This window comes from Biomphalaria glabrata, chromosome 6, assembly GCF_947242115.1.
Source record: "Biomphalaria glabrata chromosome 6, xgBioGlab47.1, whole genome shotgun sequence".
NCBI lineage: Eukaryota > Metazoa > Mollusca > Gastropoda > Planorbidae > Biomphalaria > Biomphalaria glabrata.
In genome coordinates, this window is record NC_074716.1 from 5,975,395 (window position 1) to 6,001,654 (window position 26,260).

Here is a 26,260-nt window from a genome sequence, read left to right on the forward strand (position 1 = left end):
TGGTCAGATATTATACAAATAAATGTAGCCAAATATCTTTTTTTTTGTTTCTAGTCTTTTTATTAATTGCTCTTGTATGCTATAGCACGCTAAACGTGTTTTGGTCTTTGCGGACATGAAGGAGTATTTAGGAGATTCCCATGTTTTGTTAGGGGGCTCATCAAAATCAGCTCAACTTTACCTGTCCTTGAGTCCGTTGGACCATTGGGGGTCTATATATGATATGGAGCCACAGGTGAGAGCTAAGAGTATTGGAAACACGAGATATGACGCAAGAAGAGTGGACATCGTGAAAGAGCGCCGAACTACAGAAAAGGTGAGAGAAGATGCAGGCCTATCTGTCTACTGACCAAACCTACCCATGCCACGTCTGCGGCAGCCTTTTTAAAACAATAATTTACAGTCATCTTTGAGTTCATAGATATGAGAAATGTGCTCATCTTCGACCACGAAGGAGGATCTATATATATATATACACATTATATGTCGATAGTCTATCTCTGTCTTTTTGCCAGGATTGGAGCGTCTTTCATTGATAAAACCACCCGTTCCCTGATGCTGTCTTCCTATTGATTTTTCTGACTCTCCTTTATTTCCCAGCAGATAAGTTTTTAGCAAGCCTCTAAGATCTCAAGATAAAGTCAGACAACTCAGCTGAGTCAAATCCCTATTAAAATTAGCTATCTAACATCAGGACTATTACTTGAGGCATATATTGTTTTGTTGCGTAACCAAGCAAGACCAACCACTCATGTTTCGTTTTACAATTGTAAACAAAAAAAAAATTCGTGTTTTAATTTGACCAGAACATTAACATTCTTTTTGACTTTTCTAACTGCATCGCTAAGATTTATATTAAACATAGACTATTTTGTCAGAGCAAGTTTATTTGATATTTAGCAAACAATACATCAAGATGGCACGTTAAAACGTCTGACCAAAACAGCGAAATAGTCCGCCTGGCCAATGGTGGGGGCGTTCCAGTTCATCTTGCTATCACTCGTAGAGTATTTCAACATAGGGATGCCAGAGTTCTGTTCCCATGGGCATCCGCCATTGCTGTCGACAGCAACAAACCAGCCGACGTCGTTGGGGCAGGTACCGTAAGCTTGACTCATGAAGAAGGTTCGCCTCAGGGTAGGGTCTTGGTGACCGTCTATGCTAAAGTAGTTGGCACTGCTGGTTTTCATGTCAATCCAGCTTGAGTCCTTGACCCTGGCCTTGTCGAACCAATTTATGTAGTTTGTGCCCGAACCATCGAAGATCACCTGCTTGACTTTCACGTTGTTTTTGTAGATGACGAGCGCCACTTCGGATACCCCACTCCAGTTATCAAGTATGTCGTTGTTTCTGTAGTGATTAGCGCAAGGTAGATTCTGCCCAACCTGAAGACATTAATAAATAAATGCATTATATACATATTCCAAAGTGAGATAGTACATATAAAACAAATTAATCATTTTGCATTGCCTGTTAAGCCAGTACTGTAAAAAAAAATATTAAATACACACAAATGGGTCAACCTACAACTGTAATGGGTACGTAACGTAATTTAGGGAAATGTGAGTTTGGTTGTTGTGCTGGCCACATGAAACCCTCGTTAACCGTGGGTCACAAAGACTAATGATTTTTACATCAACAACCCCATAGATCGTAAGTTCTGCAAGGGGTGCCTTAAAAAAAGGCTATCCTTTTCAACAACTCGACCTGTCCAGGGCGTCAATATTTCAACAAAGGACTAGCTTGTATTCACTTGGTCACTACAGTCAGGACACACACATAGCCTATATAAACTGGTCAGTCTGTCACCAATACCGTTACTATAGCAAGAATTATATGAGTATATAGCAAAATGAAAAATGTAACAGTTTAAACATGTATTTATCATTTTAATTTAGCTTCGTTCTTACATTGTCGTATTCTGTCATTGTTTTGGATTGTGTGTGTGGGTGTTTCTATGGTTACGATGGAAAGAAGTTTGCGATTGATTCTGAATGATGTAATACAAGGTGGCATTATCGTAAGCGGTCTTAGTTAAGACAAACGACTCCAGAATTTAAGACTGAAAAGATGTGTTATTGCAATGAGCTTTGGTCTATAATATCATTTTAAATTATAACTAAAGTCAACTACATTTATTGTATTTCGTCACAGGTTGATTTTGTCTATATTGTAATAAAAGTAATATTTAATATTGTTCACAAAAGAAATTATTCAAGTTATTTCAAGATTTACAAATTAAGATATAATACGAATACAGCGGTTTAGTTATCTACCAGCAGCCTGTTGCTACAAGTCAATGATCGTCAATGATAAACCCCACAAAGGAATTTGCCAAACAATGTGTTATTTGCTTTGTTTATTTCCCATTATGAGCTTTTTCTAAATGGGATTAACTAAAGTGTTACTGGTATTGTAAAGCGTGAAGGCAGAATTTAAACTTGACAGTTATTAGGAAATAAAGCTGGATCAAGTCTAGAGAATGTTATGCCTAGACGCGCTTTTGAACTGTACCAGTTTGTATATCCCGTCATTCTGTAGAAGGTTTGAACTAGGACGCTATAGTTAACTCTGAAGGAACGTAAAAGTAACAAACCTAGTGGCCATGGAGTGTGTGTGTGTGTATTTTTCTATGGTGACGGTGGGAAGAAAGTTAGCTATACAGTGTGAAGGATGCAAGATAAGTGTTATTGTTGTCACAGGTGTTAGGAGGCGACTCCAGAACGTCAGGCTGAAAAGACCTGTTTTTATAGTGAGTTGGATTTCATTCAAAATACCATTACTTTACTACATTTAGTTCATGTCATCTCAATTTTAAGTTGTCTACCAGCAGTTTTGGTGCTACAAGTCAACGCCCGTCAACAGCACCTAGTTCGTAACAGATGGAGTTGACAGTTTTGTCATCAGATGAAGACCATTTCATTGGAAATAACTTAAGATTCTGATTTTAACAACGTCGAGAAGATCAATCCGAAAGAGTCAATCACACGACTAGACATCCAGCTTAAATTCGCTGTAAATTTAACACCAATACAAATAGTGTCTTGTTTAACTTCTATACCGATATTAACACAAAACTTAAGTTAAAAATAAAAATGTACACAAGTGATTATTTACCTGCTTGCATCCACTTTCCACTGGCTTGGAACCAAACGTAGAATCCTTATACGCAGTAAGGACAGACTGACGGACACCAGCTGTTCCTCGGAACGCCAGCTTCCATTCCTGGTCCCCACAGCTACCAGAGGCCTGGAATAGAATAATCAGATTAACAGAAGATAAGCGACGGATGTGAGTTGAAACCTCATTTGGTTTTCTTTTCTTTTCAAAACAAAAAATGTGCAACACTTGTACTAAGGTACTCCCACACGACGTCCCTCCAGGGGTCGCGTCTTTCTGGCACGGAAAGGGGGGGATCATAGGAGGGAAAGGAAGTGAAGATGTTCTCTTTATTTTGTCAAAGCTCTAAAATTAGTTTCGTTCCAGTTAGACCTCCTTGTCCCATTAGTAATGTAGTAAAAGGATCTAATTACCAATGAACTAGGAAGCGTGCTGGCTGAGCGGTAAGGCGCTTGGCTTCTGAACCGGGGGTCCCGGGTTGGAATCCTGGTGAAGACTGGGATTTTTCAATTTTTGGGATCTTTCGGCGCCTCAAGTCCAGCACATTAGTTGGGGAAAAGTAAAGGCGGTTGGTCGTTGTGCTGGCCACATGACACCCTCGTTAACCATAGGCCCAAGAAACAGAGTCAAAACATTTATAAGAAAACGTTTCAAAAGGTATCCGCCTAATGACTCTTGTCTATTTCCTTTTAAAGCTAGAACGGTCGTATTTTGCCTTGAGATCTGAGGTAGACCATTGCATGACCAATTCAGTTCGGCTGCCGATTTATTTATTTGACTTAATTTGATCTCCTTTTTTATTTCAATTTATTGTGGGTTTTTTTGTTTGTTGTACATACATGTCAACAGGTGATTACATTCCTACCAACAGGTAACAAATACCTGACTACAATGTACACTTATAAGACAACAAGATGAAACATACCTGTCTACAGATGAGAACATATCTGACAACAGGTGGACACATACAACCGATTGACACATACCTGACAACTGGTGTACACATACCTGACAACTGGTGTACACATATCTGACAACAGGTGGACACATACAACCGATTGACACATACCTGACAACTGATGTACACATACCTGACAACAGGTGGACACATACCTGACAACAGGTGGACACATACCTGCCAACAGATGGACACATACCTCCCAACAGGTGGACACATACTTGACAACAGGTGGACACATACCTGACAACAGGTGGACACATACCTGACAAACAGTTGGACACATACCTGACAACAGGTGGACACATACCTGACAACAGATGGACACATACCTGCCAACAGGTGGACACATACTTGACAACAGATGGACACATATCCGTCAACAGGTGGACACATACCTGACAACAGGTGAACACATACCTGACAACAGGTGGACACATACCTAACAACAGGTGGACACATACCCATCAACTAGTGGACAAATACCTGACAAAAGGTGGACACATACCTGACAACAGATGGACAAATACCCGTCAACAAATGGACACATACCTGACAAGAGGTGGACACATACCTGACAACAGGTGGACAAATACCTGACAACAAGTGGACACATACCTGACAACAGATGGAGAAATACCTGACAACATATGGACACATACCTAACAACAGGTGGACACATACCTGACAACAGGTGGACACATACCTGACAACAGGTGGACACATACCTGACAACAGTTGGACACATACCTGACAACAGATGGACACATACCCGTCAACAGGTGGACACATACCTGACAACTGGTGGACACATACCTGACAATAGGTGGACACATACCTGACAACAGGTGGACACGGTTTTGTTGATGCTCTTCAAAAGGGTGGTCACTTTTGTGTCCAGAGCTGTGATGGCGTTAATAATGTCGCTATACTCTTGGGCAGCAGAAGGTGTCGCTGTCCATAACGCTGCCGAGTTTGAGTTCAAACATATTAAATCATAACTAACAGCTTCGTCAATTCTTTACAATATGTCTTTTAAGATGTAACAAGGGAGGCCATTCAGTTAATTACCTCCCTTGACGTCCTAATCGACCCATTATACTATTAGGCCCAACATCAATGTTAATTATTTATTTGAAGAATCAATGATAATTTCAACATATTTGAATACCTTGTTGATTTTGTGTTTTTCTACAGAAAATGCTGATTATCTGACAATGTGGAAACTCATTTCTAGAGTATTAAAATAAAATTTAAATAAATTTATAAAACTCTCTATAAACTCATAATGCTCGTACAATTATGGCTGCTAAAACTCGATGTTTCTATATGTACATGTCCTGAATTATTAGTTAGCTCTACACTAAAAGATTGTTTTTTTTGTGTTTTTTTTTTAATGTGGAAAATTGTATATTTTTAGCATGTCAATGGTACAAGCTGCCAAATGTGTGAATAAAACTTCATCAAAAGAGTAAAACTGAATGTGAATCTGTGAACCAACAGATGATGGAGGCGCTGATCTTTCATTGAGAGACCCATTAGACTTCTTACTACAGTAAAAGTACAACTGACACATTTCTAGAAGAGAACGATAAACTCCCAGAAGAAAGATCACTTTGGTAATGATAGGTGAATAAGTCAACGTAATGACTAACTTTCTATCTTCAAACCAGTGACAATTTTTTTTTCTCATTAGCGTATTCAAACGAATCTACACCATTTATCTTTCAGTAAAAAAAACTACAATAATTTCAGTCATTTTCCATGAACAATTGTGACTATATTAAATGATTCAATTAGGAATGAAAAAAAAATTAATACCAGGGAAACAAAAGGTTAGGTACCCCTGATTTATATTAATTTCATTACAATGTGTTTGACACCTTTGATTATCAAAATTGGTAACAAAAGGTTAGGTACCCCTGATCTATATTAATTTCATTACAATGTGTTTGACACCTTTGATTATCAAAATTGGTACATTATTCACGGAATGTGTTAATTTTAGGACCTCTTATCGTATAATTATTTTTTTTTAGATCTTAGTGTGACAGACATAGTCGTCACATATGGTTAAAATACATTATGAGAAAGGTTTTCCTTCTACCATTGATAAGACCTGCAAAACGATGATGCGATAAGAAAAAAATGTTTTACCAAAAAGACATACAGCGAAAACAGTTCGCACCATTTCCCACAGATCTGCTCCAACGAAGAAATGTCCTAAAGGTTAGTACTCTGAAAATAAAAAAAATAAAAAGAAACATTATTTACATTTTGTTATAGTCTGATCTAAGAGTCACCAATTGTCTTGTAAGCTTGAATTGAAAGTTTTTAAAGCAGGTTATCACAAGACCTTGCATATACCTTCGGGCGCCTATGGACCAGAATGATATTTTTTTTTCAACATTATTTTAAATTCTGAAAAAAAAAAGATCAGCTTATAATTTATGTTTATATAGTATACAAAGTCTATTGTCAGAACGGGTTAAGAGTGAACAAATCAAAGACTTTGGTGTTATTATTATTATATCTTTTATATAGCTTTTATATAGTGCATGCTCGGAGCGCTTTGGTCCAATCTCATTTGTGGACCAGTTGGGGGGGGGGGGGGGAAGGGGGTATCTAGGAGTTGGTTTTCCGTGTTGCCTTTAGGCGCTCAGTAAACACAACTCTACCCGAGTCGAGTGTCGAACCTCGAGCTCCCTTCTAGGTAGCCAAGACAAGCCAAGTTCAAGCGAACTTGGCCTCTCGACCACGCTTCCCACATGTAAGTAGCAATGATATATAAAGAATGTATAGCATATGTCTTGTGGAGAATACTATGGTACCGAGTAGGCGCTTGTTTGTGCAAGAAAAGCGCGTCATTTTCTTCTTGGGCGCTGTAATTAGGAATCAATTATTTGTTTCATAGAAAGGGAAAGTTTTGAAGCGACGAATTGAAAAAAGAAGACTACGATTTTTTAGAAGTAGTAGCGAAATGTAGTAACGTCTGTATTATATGATATGGTAAGAATGTAAACAGACTACTTTAGATGACTTTATATGGATTGTGACCTAGTATTAGGATAGGTCATAAGACCAGTGACCTGTACTGTACTGGCAAGTTAGTCCAGTGGTATTTTGTGGTCCCAATTATATTACTAGCTAATAACTATAGCCTCTAGATGTACAAACCTACCGAGACAGACAAGTAATAAGTCTGAGATTTCAGTTGCAACAAAAAAAGGAGTTTATTTACAAACAAAAGAAAAAGATCATGGAAAATATAAATGTCAATAAAGACTCACCAAAGAAAATGACATAATGAAACAAAGCAAAGTAGCAAGACAGTTTCCGGTCAATATAATTAAAGAACCACTATCATAGAGGCAAAATAATGTCTTATGCCGAAAAACCAAAAACATGGTTTACAATAATATCATACATTTATTAACAATGAAATGACGTCATTCATGAGACACACTACTGTCTCGTATCTAAACAAAAGATTTCTTTAAAAAAAAACATACAGGAGAGGATAAGAGACTAAGTAGACCTATACCATTTAAATAAACCAACAACTTAGTACTAACAAATAAATAAAGTCTACTTAGCTCATTATCGAAATACTCTTTCCACAACAGTGGCGCACTCCTCTTGAGTAACACACCAATACAACAACAACACAAGTATTAGTTAAACATTATAGAGATTTAGTTCAAACTAAACTTGTCAGTTGAAAGACTCAAGAGAGAGTGGCCATTGTAAACAGTTAACAGGGACTTAAATCAAGCAATAAAGGGGACTAACTCTAATAAAAAAAATAAAGGTAGCTACTCTTATTGTCCCTCTTGTCACATGGATGTTGATATTTTGCTTGACTACATTCGACAGTTCCCTTCTTAATTATTAAACTTGTTAGACATTCGCTATCTAACTCACCTATATTGTTGACCTTCCGCATGTGTAATTTAAGCTCGTCATTGGAGAGTTACCTCCGTTGGACTTATCTGCATAAAGTCCTATGTCTTAAATTCTTATGACGTCACTCTGCTGTTGGCTTCCGTACGGATTGGTTTCGGGTTCAAACCCCTGTGAATACTGGAATTTCGAATTTCGAGATTTCTAGGGCGTCACAGAGTCGACCTTACTCTATTGGGTACCTGACATTAATCGGGGAAAAATAAAGGCGGTTGGTCGTTGTGCTGACCACATGACATCCTCGTTAACTGTGAGTCTCAGAGGACTCGCACAAGAAAACAACGTATAGTTTCATACATTGACTTACTTCAAATGCAATCGTAAAATTATAATACCTAGACATATATATATATACATAAACATTTAATACAATTTATGAACATAAAAATAACATTAACATTTGTATAATTAAGAGTCCTGACATGTATATTGTATAACCATCCACGTATCTGTTTGATAAACACATAGATGCACATTACAAAACTGAGAATTCATTACCTTTATAATGTCAAAATTTGAACGCCAAATTCAGAAATCAGTGGTGGCTGAAAGCTATTGACATTAACTTGGATTTTAAATATATAACGACAATGGAATAACGTGACTCACCTCATTACAAGGTATCTCGAACTTTAGTTTGCAGCGGGCCAAAGAGGAAAAAAAAAGAGGAAAGGCTTGATGGCGTTTTTTTTTTAAATATGAAGCACAAAAAAAAACAACATGCAGTTGCTATGCAATTATACATTAATATTTGAGCTTTAATTGAGTAAAAACGAAATTGTTACTGATTTGTGAAATGGTGACAAAATGTATTCATGAAATCAGGTGACGTCATTTATCATAGTACGAGCTTAGGAATTTTAATTCAAAATTTGTTTTAGAACACATTTCAATAAGTCTTTATAAGACGTAGTCATCTTCTTTTTTTAAAAAAATAAGGCCTGTATATCATAAGATATCAATGCATATTCAGTTTTCTCCCGTTCTTACGACAGAAAGGTCTAATGTTTTCCCTGTGACATGTTGGCGTAAAGAAAACGGACCCGCTACTTAAATATACAAACTCAAGTGTCTGTCACGTTTCAGTATCGTACAGTACATCTTATTTTAACTTTATTTACCTGAGCATTGCTGACTAGGAGGAAATAGTACGTCGTAGATGAATTTCTAAAGAAAAGAATGAAGAAAAACTCTTGAAAATGAGGCTCCGCCCTGGACCCCACTCGGTGAGCTTACAGCATCCGCTCCACATTACTCCAATCTGGCTTATTTTAGGGCAAATATAAAATTGGTTGTCTAAGGGAGGAGCGTCACTACTCAAATAATTTATTATTATTATAGCTTTTATATAGCGCTACTTTCATGCTTATAGCATGCTCAGAGCGCTTTTGGTCCAATCTCATTTGTGGACCGGTGGGGGGGAGGGGGTATCTAGGAGTTGGTTTTCCGTGCTGCCTTTAGGCGCTCAGTAAACACAACTCTGCCCGAGTCGGGTGTCGAACCTCGAGCCCCCTTCTAGGTAGCCAAGCCAAGCCAAGTTCAAGCGCACTTGGCCTCTCGACCACGCTTCCCACAATTTAGAAACACTGAGGCTAGAGTCCAGATGAGTCTTACTTGATAATATAATGTAACTACATGTTTAAACTCATTGACCATACTATTGACGTTTGAGTTGAAAGCAATTAATTTCAGGCCTTGTTTTAATTATCGGAGGTAGCAGATGATCTATACATACTAATTAACTGTTAGTTTGTTTTTTTTTTATTTTAAAAGTTTGATATAATTACGTTACGCTAAATTAATTGTTTGTGTATAGTTCTTATCTTATCTTATATATTACAGACGTTACCTGAAAAAAAATATTACGTCCTTCATATTTCATGTGTTAATCCAGTCATGCGTGTTAATCAGCGACTTTAAATTTGAGAGTCATTTAATTTTTGAATTATAAACAAGTAAAATAAAAAAATATTTAACTCTTAAAGTGCTGAACTGTTTTACAATGAGTGCATACACAATTCTGATGTTTAGAGGCTAAACTACCACACGTGTTTTAAGGGTTAAAATAAACTAAGCTTATACTGATTGAAATTGTATCAATTATTTGGAATCAATTATACAATTAATTTTAAATAGATCTAAACAAACAATAAAATTTTTGTGCCATTGACAACATTTTTAAACAAGGTTACAAAGACAGTTTGTGTAGAAACACAAGCTCAAAATCGGCCCCCAAAATGGTCCTCCCAGGCAGGTAAAAAAGGCAGGTTTCAATATTTTCAGGACTCCAATAAAAAATAGTTAAAGGTTTCCCTTGTTCTCTGAGGGAACCACTTGCCGACAGTTTCAACGTCAGTTCCATAGATGTAGACCATCGAAGTAGCTGGTGCTGTAGAGATAAGCTGTATTCTTATAAGCAGTTGGGGGGAATGTTTGTGGATCATACGGGCTTACTCTGATATCTGAGGAGGAAAATTGAACATTTAATGAATTAATAAAATAAAAATAAATTATGGCTTTTATAGAGCACTACTTTCATATTTATAGCATGCTCAGAGCGCTTTGGTCCAATCTCAGTTGTGGACCAGTGGGGGGAAGGGGGTATCTAGAAGAAGGTTTTTTTCGTGCTGCCTTCAGGCGCTCAGTAAACACAACTCTGCCCGAGTCGGGATTCGAACCTCGAGCCCCCTTCTAGGTAGACAAGCCAAGTTCAAGCGCACTTAGCCTCTCGACCACGCTTCCCACATATACTTATATATGATTATAACGATTTATTTTCTCTACTAAGTTTCAGACAATAGTTAGGGTTGACATTACCTAAAAAAATCATTGGATATCTTAAAACTATTTTCTGAAGTAACAACTAAAGCCTTCACAAGTCACTAGTCACCTTGAAAAAAGTTAAGAAACGACAGATCTTTATTGAAAATCTAGATCTTGGGAAGGCATCGTGAAAAAATAGAGCTCCCGAGTCGAAAAGTAGATTATTCTTAAGATCGTCTGCTGCGATGTCTCTACGATGCAAGAGTAGTAAGAAACATTCGTAAGTCGTAATAAGGGATAATGGAAAATGCTCTTGCAAAGTCGGCACTGGTGGAACTGGCTTGGCTAGACGCGACCTACTGGCATGTTAACCAATGACTAAAATACTCAGAAAGACACAAAGATAAAGGCACATTTCTCGTTTCAAATGCTAGGATAAATTTGTACAAATGCTCCTTCTTCCCTAGTGCTATTAGAGCATGGAATGGGTTGCCTGAGCTAGACAGAAAAAAAACCAACTAATTGACAGAATTTAAGTAATCTGTTAACATGCATGACTAAATTGACCAAGTAACAAGTGTACTGCATAATCATATTTCTTTTTGAAGTAACGTCTGTAATTTATAAAATAAGACATCTCATCTCTTTACCTTGGTCCTTTTTTGGAGTGTTTGCCCTAGATTCGTTACAATATGAAACGTATAAAGGAGCGGTAATGAGTTTGGCTTCTGGATAAAAATCTAGAGATAGAATCCTGGAGAAAAAAGCACTAATGGGTACCTGACATTAGTTTTGGAAAAGTAAAGGCGGTTGGTTGCCAAAAGACACCCTCGCTAGCCATAAGCCACAGAAACAGATGACGTATACATCATCTGCCCCATAGACCAGAAGGTCCGAAAAGGGAAACTTTATATATATTTATATATATATCAGCTCAGAGCATTAAATGTGGCTAGTACGCTCCATTTTACCTAACCAAGCATGACAACTATGTGTTTTAAAGGCTTGAGATGAAGTCTCTCCAACAAGAGATGAAAGTCCCACAGGAAGTGTAATTTGTGTACAACTTGTTCAGTTGAACTTAAAACCTGCACAAGAGCAACATATTGTTTGAATTAAAAGCAATGCCACGATAACATTATTAAATTGAGATATCTATGTAGATATTCGTAACCCAATATCACAGCACTATACAGAGACTTCACCGTTTTAAAACCATTTTCACCATTATCTAGAAAGCCACATCTCGGCTTGGATGTATCAATGTTACAGAAACAGAGCTAAAACAGGTTGCATTTGAAACAAAAATATTACAAGGACATTATCTATTCTAGAAAATAACAAAAAACTTGTGGGGGGGGGGGGCGAAAGGGGGAGGGGGGTGCGAACACCGACTCCCTCCCACGTAAGTAAAAATTAATGTGAACGGTACGAACAGTTGGTCCATCTGTACACTTGAAGTTGCGTGGTAATGTGTTCACGTGTCACGTGACAACACACGCATCAGTTGGTGTATTCAGTACAAAAAATGTAAACGCATTATATTTCCCACCCCCCCCCCCCCCCCACTTCCCATTCTCAGATCAAGTTGAAACTTTGCACAGTTATTTATTCTTCCTAACAAACCATGAACAAAAATAATTAAAATTAATCCCCCAAAAAATTTAAAACAAATATGACATTATATATTTGCATTTTAATTTCGAGTTAGATCAGCCTTTTTGAAGTCTTTTTTTTTTTTTTTGTTTGTTTTTAGACAATCTGCAAAGAAAAGAATGAAAGGTGGATTTTGATCACACCTAATGTAAATGCCTGCCGGACCGAGAAAGCGATATGATGAAAGGAGGAAATCTCCTCACTTCGAGGACCTCAGGTAATTCATGCATAACATTTTTTTTTCATTTGGAAGAAAGTGTATAAGCTTGAATATAATGTCTTTACCAGGGGCGGACTGGCTATATATGCATACGGGCTAATGCCTGTTGGGTCGGTACCCAAATGGTCGGTAAGGGCCAAAAAAAGGGTCGCATGAATGCTAGTAAATTGTTCTAAGATTTTATAATATTCTCTTTAAATGTAGCTCTTTAAAAATCGTAAATAAAAAAAAACCCACATCTTTTATTCTTTAATGTCCAAAATTAAAGCTTTGTGGTAATAACCCTACATCAGTATTATACTGTTTCTTGTAGACGTCAATCCCATATACATACTAATCGATAAACAAGAAGCTTAAGGCATTTATTTCTTATAGAGAACGATGTTTTAGTGAATCTATTCCGATGAATCTATAAATGGACCAACACCAACATTCTAAGTCCTATAGATTACATCCCAGTCGCACGAATTCTTATAGGTTTGCTAGAGTTGTCACAGGTCTGTACTAAACTGGTCTAAACTGCCCACATGTAGTGACGTTGCATGTCAGTGCTGAGGCCTACTTTCACGACTGGTCTTGCCCTTGCCCACGCAACATGTTATCTGAAAGTCAGCAGAAGATAATGCACAAATGGATGTTGTAATTGTGTGAGTATGATGTTACATTACTCGTAATGACCTTATCCCACAACTTGATGGGTGAATTAAACATTCGTACCGACTCGCTAAGTATTGTCTTACGTGAGGAGATGATTATAAAGTCTTTTGTTTCCCCACACAACCCTTCTCTGAGTTCCATCCTCAACCCTAACTCTTCATTGTAATAATTAATTTTCATAAGTAAATTATTTTCCAGCGCAGGCTGTAGTAAGTCTGTCTCTACAGCGACCCATTGAAGTCGAGGTCTACTTCTCTGGCTATCACTTTTAGGGTTTAAGTTTGTTTTTTTTTTTTAAATTCTGTTATTTCACATTCTCTGTTCACATCTGTTGCATTTGTCTTTTTTTTTTGGTCAATATTGTGGGTCTGGATTACAAAATGTTGCTAAGAAAAATGTCTATCATTTCTTACTGTTCTATGCTGCAACGTTTCTTAAAATATCGACTGTCAAGGCATAGTGCCACGACGAACGATCTGGTAAGTAAGTAAGTAAAGTTACCCTTTCAGACCTTGTGGTCTATAGGGCAGATGATGTAAAGGTCATCTGTTTCTGTGGCCTACGGTGAACAAGGTTGTCATGTGGCCAGCACAATGACCAACCGCCTTTACTTTTCCCTAACTAATGTCAGGTACTCATTAGAGCTGGGTGGACTCAAGAGGCGCCCGAAGATCCCGAAATTAAAAAATCCCAGTCTTTACCAGGATTCGAACCCCGGTCCACGGTTCGGAAGCCAAGCGCTCTACCGCTCAGCCACCGCTGCAACGTTTCTTAAAATAGCGACTGTCAAGGCATAGTGCCACGACGCACGATCTAGTAAGTAAGTAAGTAAAGTTACCCTTTTAGACCTTGTGGTCTATAGGGCAGATGATGTAAAGGTCATCTGTTTCTGTGGCCTACGTTGAACAAGGTTGTCATGTGGCCAGCACAACGACCAATCGCCTTTACTTTTCCCTAACTCATGTCAGTTACCCATTAGAGCTGGGTGGACTCAAGAGGCGCCCGAAGAATTTAAAAATCCCAGTCTTTACCAGGATTCGAACCCCGGTCCACGGTTCGGAAGCCAAGCGCTTTACCGCTCAGCCACCGCTGCAACGTTTCTTAAAACAGCGATTGTCAAGGCATCGTGCCACGACGAACGATCAAGTCGTGACAGTTAATTTCCCATTCTTGTGCGCCTGACTTTCTTTGGGCCTGAAATGCGTGTCTCAGAGGATGTAACATAATCAAACGAATGTGTGTAAAAAATGTTATGAGATACGCCCTTTGAAACGGTGTGTCGTCTGTATCATTGTTATGGAGTGTGTGTTTTTCCGTGGCGGCGGTGAAAAGTGATTAACGATTGGTTGTGAATACTGCAACATAGGTGGCATTGTCGTCATTTGTTCTTAGGGGAGACGACTCCAGAACGTGAGACTGAAAGGTTGTTTTTATGTAGTGAGTTAGATTTTGTTAAGATATATTATTACTTAAGTCTACTACATTTGTTTTAGCTTGAATTTCGTCTTCAGTATAAATAAAGTTATATTTGGTATTATTTATTTTTAACAAAGGAATTACTGAAGTCTTTTTAAGTTCAGTTAGTTAAGATACAACAGTGTGGTACTAGAAATCAACAACAATTAAAAACAGTAATGCTGTGACATTAAGATACAAGACGCTGTGGCTGAGCGCTAAAGAGCTTAACTTTTGATCCGGGGGTCCCGGGGTCGAATCTTGGTGAAGACTGTGTTTTAATTTCGGGATCTTGGGGCGCCAACCAAGCTCCAATGTGTACCCGACATTAGTAGGGGAAAGTAAAGGCGGTTGGTCGTGGGCCACTGTAACAGATGACCTATACATTATCTGCCCTATAGATCTGAAAAGGGGAACTATTAGGTTACAAATTTAAATAGATATCGAAATTTAAAGCTATCATTATCGCATTGTTATATCCTCAAACACATGTTGTCCTTTGTTCACATTTTATTTAAGCCAAACCAGTTCTGCACACATGACATTTGTTTAGAGGCTACTCCAAGCTGTCAGGTAAAACTCATAGTTGTTATACTTATTTAGTTAAGTCTAACTGTTTCATCCACGTTCCAGTAAATATAAAGTTGTCAACCACATGTAGGTAAGTTTCATAGTCGACATAAAAGAATTGATAAACCCTTAAGTTGTCAACCACCCTTAGAGAAGTATTACAATTGTCAAACACTTCCAGGAAAGCCTTAAACTTGTCAGCCCACTTTCAGGTCAAACCTCTGAGCTGTTTAAAACATCCCATATTTATTTTTTTCAAAACACATGACAAAGCTTGTATTTCAGAAAACCTTTTTTTCCTTATTAGTAGCTACTTTGTTGTTGTGTTTTAAGGTTAAAATAAATCACTCATTTCGTTTGTCTGTCACGGTAGCATCTTTTACACGGTATTTCTGCCCATTCGCCATTCCTGTAACAAGTTTAAAGTTTCCAAAATTATTTATTGTCAATGACAACACGTGAAAAATATATATATAAAAAACAACAACATTTTGTTAATAATCAATTGGTCGTAATAACTTCTTATTTTCAATCATACCAACGTATTTTCTGTATTTTACTCATTTGTTTGTCTGTCTTAATATTCACTGTACAGTAGGAAGCCAACATTCTTTTTTTTTGTCTCCCTCTAGAGCAGGTTTGTTAATTGCTTCATAAAAGAACATGGCTGCTACTGTGTTTATGTTCCTACTGGCTGGGACAGTCAGTGTCGTCTTGGGCGTAGGTAAATGTCTTATTAAGATTTAATTAGATTTCTAGTGATTTAAATTGACTAATTGATACATTTAACCCTCAGTCTTGTATAGACGATCAGGGTTTTTTAAAAATTGCTTGTACATGGCGCATCTTTCATTCTTGCATCATGCTTCGTGTTCTTCAGTCCAATTTCTTTTGTAGACATGTGGAAATTGAAAGGGGGGGGGGGATATCTGGGAAAAAGTTTCCGTGCTTCTTTTAGGCCAGGGGTTCTCAACCTGTGGATCGCGACCCCCTTGGGGGTCGATTTACCATTTGCCAGGGGTGGCCTAAATATGGATTAGTAATGTCTACCCTTCTATTGCTGTATGTGTGTGTGGGTTCGCGGCAGAGTGGGGGATTGTAAAAAGGGTCGCCGAGTTTAAAAGGTTGAGAACCGCTCCTATTAGGCTTTCAGAAAAAAAACAGCTCAGCTAGAATAGGGTTAGTCGTATCACATCGAGTCATTGGAAATCACGGATAGTGGCGAAACCTATCACTTTATGTCATTGTGCAGAACTTAAACGAAATACGCATAAAGTTATAATTTTTAGTAGTTTGTGATATTAATGGCACATTTCTTAATTTATTATCTTGAGAAGTCTGGAACAAGGGAGAATGTTACGAGTTGGAGTGTCAACAGAAGCAACTCTTTATTACAAGCAGCAATTAATTTCGTCGCGAATTTTTTAGAGTTTGTTGTAATGTGTTGTAATTAGGTAATTAAACATCTAGATTAAGAAGAAAAAAAAGCATTTACTTAAAAATACTGTAGGGTTATAACTCTGCTACATACCGCTCCACACGAGGAATAGACGACATATTAATTTTAGAGGCAGAACTGTATTCGTTCCGGCTGAAAAGATAGTAGGTTATGGGAGTCTGAGCAGTCTGGGACAAAGAGCCGCCCTTTGGGCTACGAGTGAACTGTACTGACACTGGAAAATGTGTCGGTGGTCTGTTTACCCTTTACCTTTACCTATCCCTTTGTCTGTTGGACCGTTGGGGCACCAGGCAAGATTTGTTTACCGTCTTTCTCCATTCCTCCCTTTTTTTTTTGCCTTGTTTAGAACCTCTCTCAATGGCAGGCCCGTCCATTCTTTAATGTTGTCCTCCCATCGCTTTTTCTGTCTGCCTCTTCTTCATTTACATCGCACTGTTCCCTGAAGGAAGGTCTTTGCGAGCCCCGTAGATCTTGTAATGTGGCCAAAGGTTTTAAGCTTTCGTCTTTTTACAATAGTTAGCAGGTCGGCATGGGCTCCGATCGCTACAGCAAACCTGTCTCTGATTTCTTGGTTTGTGATGCGGTCTTTGAATGTGGTCTGTACTGATATTTATGTAGAAAAAGGACTTGCAGAACTTCAGACAAGACTTGATTGCTGACGTCATGTCTCGTTGTGTATATTATAAAAAAAAAAAGTAAAATTCCCCTTTAACTCGTGATCTATGGGGGCAGATGATGTAAAGGTCATCTTTTTCTGTGTTCCACGGTTAACGAGGGTGTTATGTGGCTCCCAAATATCCCAACGTTAAAAAAAAAATTCATTCTACACCAGGATTCGAGCCCGGGACCTCGGTTCGGAAGGCAATTGCTTTACCGCTCAGCCACCGCGCCTCCTGTGTGTTTTATAACTGTAAATAAATACATCGTTTATTATTAGCTCTTTACGTTGAGTGCTTGCACGACTACCTTGGCATTGTCTAATTTCACCAGTTCAAGCTTTCGTTGAGGGCGTTTACTTTTATAGCTGCCCTACGTGGTACGAACCTTCCCACAACAAGCGATCTTAAGAACCTTTCGATCCATTACTCTAGGAGGCGTTACTTCTCTAACTCTTTCTCTCCTAATTGACGATGCCAACGTTGATTAGACCCCACCATTAAACTAAATTGATTTTGAATTCTTAAACGTTCATTTGTGTTGTGCAAAAAGAGCATGTCTTCTCCCTTAATTCGATAACAAATATAACATTTTCTGATGACAATCAAAAAAAGTTATTGAAGTTTAATCATAACAGGATGATGAAATACAAATGAAAAAAAAAAGATTAATACTTTAAGATGAGGAAAATAACTACGGAGAGAAAGAGTTAATATCCGACGTTTGTAAACATTTGTCATGGTGACTGAGTTTCAGAAAAAAAATTTTAGATGTCCTACGATTTTTAAAGTGACGACCGTCGATGACATCTAGAGATCCTTGCGATCATAATAATATTTGTTTGAGTCTTTACATTGAATCTTGGACGTTTACTCATTAGAAAAAAAACAATATACATGCATATTAATTAAATGTTCTATTTTCATCTTCAGATTTAAGAGTAAGCCTGTATGATTCGCAAACATACCCACCTTCTGCTTATAAGAATAAACTTTACTACCTCTCCAGAACGACCTATAACAACTACGATCAAGCCAGTTACTGGTGTGCGTGGAATGGTGGTGGCTATCCCGCTGAAGTAGATTCTACCCCTGAGCTTGCGTTCCTTGAACAGTACCTCGTTGTCACAGCACCATCTACAGCAATGGTCTACATCTCTGGAACTGACGCTAGAATTGACGGCAGGTGGCTCAGTCAGCGAACGGGGTCACCTTTAATTATTTTTGATTGGGCACCTGGAGAGCCTAACAACTCAGGCGGGCGAGAAGACTGTCTAGAAATGTGGCTAAAGAATCAAGCCAGATTCAACGATGGCCCTTGCACTAATGCTCCAGAAAATCGATATGTTTTGTGTGAAAAAGATCTGTTTTAGCAACGGTTGCCTTGCTTTCCAGTGCAAAGTGTTGCAGTTTAGAAATAAATTTAAAATAAGTTAACTTTATCTATGTTTGCTTGATTTTTTTTTTTTTTTTGGGGGGGGGGGGATATAATTAATTAAATAGATCTATATTTTCTACAGCCATTCAATTTTATTAAAAAAGAAACTTTAATCATAAAAAGTAAAAAAGAAAAAAAAAATGTGTCCATTTGTTTCAGAAAATAAGTAGCACTAATATCTTAATTATTGCAGTGCATCTAAAATTGATTTATCTCTAATGTCAGAGAAAAAAAAAGCAAGGCCAATGACACCAGCTCTAGCTGGAATAACATGCCCAGTGTGCAGTCAAACATTACAGGCTCAAATAGGTCTCACCAGCCACATATATATATGGCTCCTTTTGTCTCGAAAGGCAATGGATGCGCCCAAATGAGTCACTGGTTTTGGCTTAATCTTGAGACGGGGCAGAATCTGGTGTGGCTAATCAAGCCAATTCTAGAACGGCAGACTTTGCCATAATTCGTACATGTGTATGCTTCTGATTTAGGGCTAGCAGACAGGGCAGCTTTCTTTTTAACCCTCTTGATTAAAGCCGCTTCAATTCTTTTTTTCTCAGCAAGGGTTGTCCCAGCGCGCACAGTCTGTCTCCATGCACTCCGGTCTTTGGCTATGTTTTCCCACATACTTTCGCTGATGCCTGTGGCTCTCATGTCTCGCTTGCAGACATCTCTATATGTTAGTCTTGGGCGGCCCTTGGGTCTGACTCCTTCCACAAGCTCAGCATATAAGATATCTTTCGGGATTCTGCCATCTGGCATGCGGGTGACATGTCCGAGCCAGCGTAATCTTCTTTGTGTCAGGAGCACCAGCCACATGAGGAGGCACAAAACCCCAGAGCAAAGCCCTCATCCCCTGAATGACAAAATGGTCATCATCAAACAATGGACGAACTATATATTACTATTTTGAAAAATAAAATAAAAAAACCCTTAAAAATTTACATTGAATTTGTCATGAAAAAAACAAAATAGAAAAAAAAAGTAATACTTTAAATAAATCTATTGGGCTGATGTAAATTACATTGATTGACTAATTCTTATAATCTTATTACTAAATTCTTATAATATTATTACTAAAAATATTTCCAATGAGCTTTATTCGATCAAGTTCTACTAGTAACAGTCCAGCTAATCATTTTACAAGGATATGAAAGTGGAACTTTGTAGTCTACTTAAGACGATGCGCAAACTATCTGTTTATATTTTCAGCTCTTAACTGGATACAAAGAAACAGAGTGGTCATTCCCAATGAGGCTGTGTTAAAAACAAATTGCCTACAATAACCAAACAATAAGATGTCCTGAATAACGACAACTGCAATGATTGAATGAAGCTCTCCTTCATGTGTCTCAAAAAATCTGATTCTTCCAAAAGAGACTTGGACGAAAATGAGCGTGGATAAAAATGTGAATGTTTCAAACCTAATCTGCTTTCTATGTCAAACATCAAATTTGACCAAACAGAGAGAGCAGGATACACATTTGAGACCAAAAGAAAATCCGCTGCCGAGGACAGACGCAGACGACAAAAAGAAAATCTAAATCGACCACCTGCGGACAATGGTTATGCTTGCCCTGGGTGTGGCAAAATATGCAGGTCACAGCTGGGGCTGCGCAGCCACGGGAAATGCTGTATTCCTCATTAATCTTCGGACTCGAAGACAAGCCTTATATATATATTGCGTGGGATAAAAAACTTGTACACACTTTTTCATGTGTTGTCATCGGCAATGAATTATTGTGCAAAGTTTTATCTTGGGACAAAAGGAATGGCTTGATATACATTTCGTAAAAAAAAAAAGGAAAAGGGAAACGCAATCCCCCCCAAAGCTCACCGCTCTTCATTCACTCAAAATCTATGAACAAACAAATCCTTTATGCAATATCTCTATTCAAGTTAGAACTTCATTGACGCTGAGTTGGCGGGCAGAGGGTGGAACCTGGACGCTGATCTCAAAAATGGCTCTAACGATTTTCCAAGAAATGTAACAGTAGATGTAATCGCTGAGTAAAGAATGACTAGCTTGTTGGCCGTACTGGGAAAACTCTAGTTTCACCGTTATAATATTTCGAAGTAAAAATAAAAGAAAAACTTTAAATTTGGCTATAAATTTGAGAATTTTTAAAAAATGTATAGTCAGCCATAGTTTACCGATAACTGAGGGTTTTATTTTTTTTTTTCAAAGTGACAGCGAGATGTCAAGAAAACAAGTTTCTTTGGTTATCTTATTGCCCTTTATTCTGTCAAGTTTAAATATAAGGCTTGTGATCGCGTCCGAAGATTAATGAGAAATGCAGTATTTCCCGTGGCTACGCAGCACTAGTTTTGACCTACATATTTTGTCACAAACAGGGCAAGCATAACCATTGTCCGCTGGAGCCTTTACAGAAGTGAGAAATTTTGTAGGTCAATGCTGGGTCCTCATAAAATAACTCTATAAACTTCTATAAACTTTTCATCTTTGTTTAAATGAACTCCATCCAAACATTCATTCAATAATTCACACTTAAGCACTACTTGACATGTATTCTTACAAAATCACTGAAATAATAAATGTACAACGTCATAGCACTTAACTATAAATCTTTTAAATCTTCTTTACTTAAACTTTACTTCCACTAATATTTGACTTTAAAGATACAAAGTACTCAAATACCTATTAGGACTTATGGACAGATCAAATACCTGCGTGAGCTCAACTCACTTTTCCACAAGTTATACATTTTTAAATTCTCTTTTTTATAATCTTAGAAACTTCTAAATATTTCTATTAGCTATGACCTTCTAGAACAGCGGTTTTCAACATTTTAAGCTCGACGACCCCCTTTTTACAATCTCACTCTTCGGCGACCCCCATACATACAGCAATAGAAGAATAGACAAAAACAATTAATATTTTCAATGATCTTAGGCGACCCTTGGCAAATCGTCAAACGACCCCTAAGGGGGTCGCGACCCACAGGTTGAGAACCCCAATCTAGAAACTAATGTTTGCTACTTTTTTCATGACCTCTTTCTCTGATTGGCATGTGCTTACCATAGAAACTTCCTTTAATCTGACCTTTTCTAGGAAGAAGTAGAATGAGGTCGCAGCATGGGCGTAGCCAGGGGGGGGTTCTTGGGGTTCAAACCCCCCCCCCGAAATGAAATCCCCCCCCCCCTTTGGGGGGGGGGAGTCGGAATTTAGTGACTGATTTTTTACTTTGATTTTGTTTATTTTAGGTGAGATTTTAATACTAAACCATCACTTGCCCTAGCACAATCAAAGGGGTTTTGAGTTTAAAACCCCTACCCGTGGGGTTCGAGTTTAAAAACCCCTACCAGTGGGGTTCGAGTTTAAAAACCCCTACCAGGGGGTTCGAGTTTAAAAACCCTTACCAGGGGGGTTCGAGTTTAAAAACCCCTACCAGGGGGGTTCGAGTTTAAAAACCCCTACCAGGGGGTTCGAGTTTAAAAACCCCTACCAGGGGGTTCGAGTTTAAAAACCCCTACCAGGGGGGTTCGAGTTTAAAACCCCCTACCAGGGGTTTTGAGTTTTAAACCCCCTACCTGGAGTTTTTGCTGTTAACTCCCCCTCTTCTATAAAACAAAACAAAAAAAAATGCAAACGAAAATCCCCTAATTCCAAGAGCACAGTTAAGGAAGATTTTGATTTTAAAACCCCGTCTAAAATTTACGATAAACCCCCTCTTTAATATAAAAAAAGCTAATTACGCACTCAAAATGTTATGAGCGTAGCTAAATGGGTTTTGACTCAGTTTTGAGTTTAAACCCCACTTCAGTGGAGTTTGAAGCTAAAAAGTACCTCTTCAATATAAATAAAAGAAAATTACTCACTCTAAAATCTATGAGCGTAGTCAAAGGGGTTTTGAGTTTAAATCCCCCGCCATCTTCAGTGTAAGAAAAAAAGCAAATTACGCACTCAAAATGCTATGAGCGTTGCCGAAAGGGGTTTTGAGTTTAAACCCCCATTCAGAGGGGTTTGGTGCTAAAAATACATCTTCAATATAAAAAAAAAGCAAATTACACACTAAAATTATTTGAGCGTAGCCAAGCCAATCAGGGGTTTTGAGTTTCTTCTACAGATGCCTTTTTTTTTAAAGTTTAAAACCCCTCTAGATGGTTTTGAGTCTAAGATCCCCCTACAGAGCATTTTGAGGTGGAAAACCCCCAACAGAAGATTTTGACGATAAAACTTCTCTTTTCGATATAAAATCTAAAGCAAACTACAGTCACTTAATTCCAAGAGCGTATTCAAGAGAGGTTACACATTTTTACCAGTGGCAGGGCTCCATTAATAAACTGCAGTGAATAGTCATCTACCGAAATCGAAAAACACTAAATGTAGCTCAACAAAGATGGCTAAGACAGATTTTAGGAGTCAGTTATAGAGATCGGATCTAAATCAAGGAAATCCTATGCAGAACTGGGAGTCGACCCCTTAGTAAGATTGTGAGAGAACGACGCATGAGGTTTGCGGGACATGTTCTCCGACAAAATGAATTACGCATAAGAAGAGTTGCAATGATATCCTAGTACAACTTGACGCCACTCATTCATGGAGGTCCTCAAGGTAGGTGGGAAGAGGCTTCAGACATTACCAGTGACAGATTTTTATGGAAACTGCTTGACGGCAAATGCTCCGAACGGCGTGGGAGGGTCTAAGTCAGTAAGAATAGCACATTAGGTTTTTGAAATAAAACTTTTTAATAGCATTAAAATGGACTGTAGATACCTCAGAATATGCATTTTGTTGGCTTTCAATACCAGAAATAGTGCTTGGCGGCGGGGCTTCGCCCCGCGCTGGGGAGCTTTTGGCGCTCCCCCAGACCCCCTTGCTGTTAATGGCGGGGAGTTCACAATTTTATGGAAACAGCTTGATGGCAAATGCGCCGAACGACGAGGGAGGGTCTAAGTCAGTAAGAATAGCACATAATGTTTTTGAAATAGAACTTTTTAATTGCAGGAAAATGCACTGTAGATACCTCAGAATATGCATTTTGTTGGTTTTCAATATCAGAAATAGTGCTTGGCGGCGGGGCTTCGCCCCGCGCTGGGGGAGCTCCTAGCGCTCCCCCAGACCCCTTTGCTGGTAATGTCGGGAACCTATTCTAGGGCACAATAAACGTCTTCCGAATGAAGGGTCAGAATGTAATAAAGATTATGTACACATACACACATAAATACATTAAAAAAATTTCGCTGGGGGGGGGGGGGGAAGAAAAAAAATTCACCCCCCAAAACCCCCCCCCGAAAAAAAATCCTGGCTACGCCCATGGGTCGCAGTATCAACTCATGACACCAGTCAGCTGATAAGGCCGTTCTATCGTATAGTATTGTACACATTTGTCCCATATGCTAGGACTAATTTATACTAATACTCCTTCTTCCCTAGTGCTATTAGAGCATGGAATGGTTTACCTGAGCTAGCCAGGAAAACCAGTGACTTGGCAAAATTTAAATCATTGGTTAATATGCATGACTGAATGCATGACGCTTAGGACGTAATCATCTTCTTTTTTGATGTAACGTCTGTATTATATAAGATAAGATAGTATCTCTTGTATCATATATTGTCTAACTTATCTGACTTTCTCGTTTCTTAAGCAGACTAGAGGTATGTCACCCCCTCAAAGTTGGTGCCATAGAGTAGAAACCCTAATTCTATATTGTAAATGTTAATTCAATATTGTGAATCTTATTCACAACTCATGTTGCCCTAGGGTGAACACTTTTGACCTTAGGTGAACCAGAGAGTTAAAGGCAGTCAGTCAACATAGAGATCTTGTAGCAAGCACTTGATAGAGTCACTTAATACATAAGCAGTAGAGTTAGATGTTTAAAGTAGTTGGTTATAAAATAGTTACTAAGTTGTTATATTGGTGATATTTCTGTTGGATTAATACTGACCATTCCTGGGTCGAATTGTATATCGTATTCACCATGTGATGTTATATTAAACTTATTGTGTCTGCTACATCCAGCGTCATTTCATTATTCTGTGGTTTATATCATGAACCCAATGTCACCACCACACCTACATTAATGAACCGACAATAATAGCACGGCATCAAACATAACTACATCAACATTCATAATATCTAAAATAACAACGGTGACATTTTATAACCAACTACTTTAAACATCTAACTCTACTGCTTATATGGATCTCTCCTCCATCTCTATTTGCCAGAACCCACGGTTCAAATCACAAGTGGTAAATATTTCTGAGCTTCCTATTTTTTCTATCAACTGTTCTGGTAGAGGTAGTGGTTCTGCATCAATCACTGTTTTGCTATTCAATTCTCTAAAATCACAGCACACACGTAGAGTGTTATCTTACTTTTTGACTATTACTATTGGGGACACATATTCACTTTGTTCATCTACCCTTCTGATTGTTCCATCCTTCAGTAACTTATTTAATTCTTCTTTAACTTTGTCACAGTATGCTGTTGGTCTTGTATAATTTTTTTTCTTTATTGCAGAATAGTCTTTCAATCTGATTTTATGCTGAATTGTATATGCTTGAACAAATTAATGTAAACTCAAAGATTGTATCACAACTGACACATTTTCTCAGTTGAACCTTTTGACAAAGATTTTTTTTAACTTTCTACACAATAATTATTTGATAAACAATGTAACATTAAACTTTTGCCATTACTAGCTACAAATTATTTGAACTGGCATATAGAGAAATACTTAATTGAAACATAAGGTGCATGTAACAAGCACTATGAAGGATACTTATCATTTTGATTTCATGTTGATACTTTTGATCCAATATTTTGATACTTGAATTATACATATTTACTTGTGTAATATTAATGCACAACAATTTTTTATGGAGATGTCAAACCTCATATTGAAGTAAACAGATACATTGAAATTGTAACAATGATCATTAAACAATTTGATGTTGAATTTTGACACATATTTTGAATTTTTCTATACTTATCACTTACATATTGAGACTTACTTGTAACATTTTCTACATGATTTGTACATATTGTATTATTGGTGTCAAAAACCAGACTTCTAACATTGCTATAGTGTCAAAGATTTTTTATAAATAGATATTGTGAATAAAAACTTGTATTAATTTTTCACATTGTGACATAGAAGATTGTCATTGAAATTTTTGTCACACTTTGCATATATTATTATGATAAGGACTTGTAAATATTGAACCTTTGAACATTGATGTATATATTAGAACTACATGTAAAGAATTATTTGAGATGTAAAGTATTTGACTCAGAGAATTAATTGAATTGCCTTACAAGAATATGATGGATTAGAGAATTTTGCCCTTGTATGAATTTTTTCGATTCAACAAATA

At 37.7% G+C, this 26,260-nt stretch overlaps 2 protein-coding genes across 4 annotated transcripts; one reads left to right on the forward strand and one right to left on the reverse strand.

The window, feature by feature from the left end:
- Positions 1–869: 869 nt before the first annotated feature.
- Positions 870–8,665, reverse strand: LOC106072155 (uncharacterized). 3 transcript variants are annotated; one of them, XM_056033797.1, is made up of 5 exons: positions 8,540–8,665; positions 6,236–6,316; positions 4,917–5,044; positions 3,118–3,249; positions 870–1,385 (listed from the first exon to the last, which is right to left on the reverse strand). In XM_056033797.1, the coding sequence occupies exons 2-5, from the start codon at positions 6,267–6,269 to the stop codon at positions 912–914; spliced, it is 768 nt and encodes a 255-aa protein (XP_055889772.1). In that variant the 5' UTR covers positions 6,270–6,316; positions 8,540–8,665; the 3' UTR covers positions 870–911. The 3 variants fall into 3 exon arrangements, with proteins under 3 accessions (XP_055889772.1, XP_055889773.1, XP_055889771.1); XM_056033798.1 differs by lacking the exon at positions 8,540–8,665 and adding an exon at positions 8,003–8,025; XM_056033796.1 differs by lacking the exons at positions 4,917–5,044; positions 6,236–6,316; positions 8,540–8,665 and adding an exon at positions 4,212–4,445.
- A 6,643-nt stretch (positions 8,666–15,308) lies between these two features.
- Positions 15,309–18,908, forward strand: LOC106072153 (C-type lectin 37Db-like). Its single transcript, XM_013232470.2, has 3 exons — positions 15,309–15,365; positions 15,995–16,086; positions 18,411–18,908. Exons 2-3 carry the CDS (start codon positions 16,026–16,028, stop codon positions 18,848–18,850), a joined length of 501 nt encoding a protein of 166 aa, XP_013087924.2. The 5' UTR covers positions 15,309–15,365; positions 15,995–16,025; the 3' UTR covers positions 18,851–18,908.
- Positions 18,909–26,260: the final 7,352 nt, after the last annotated feature.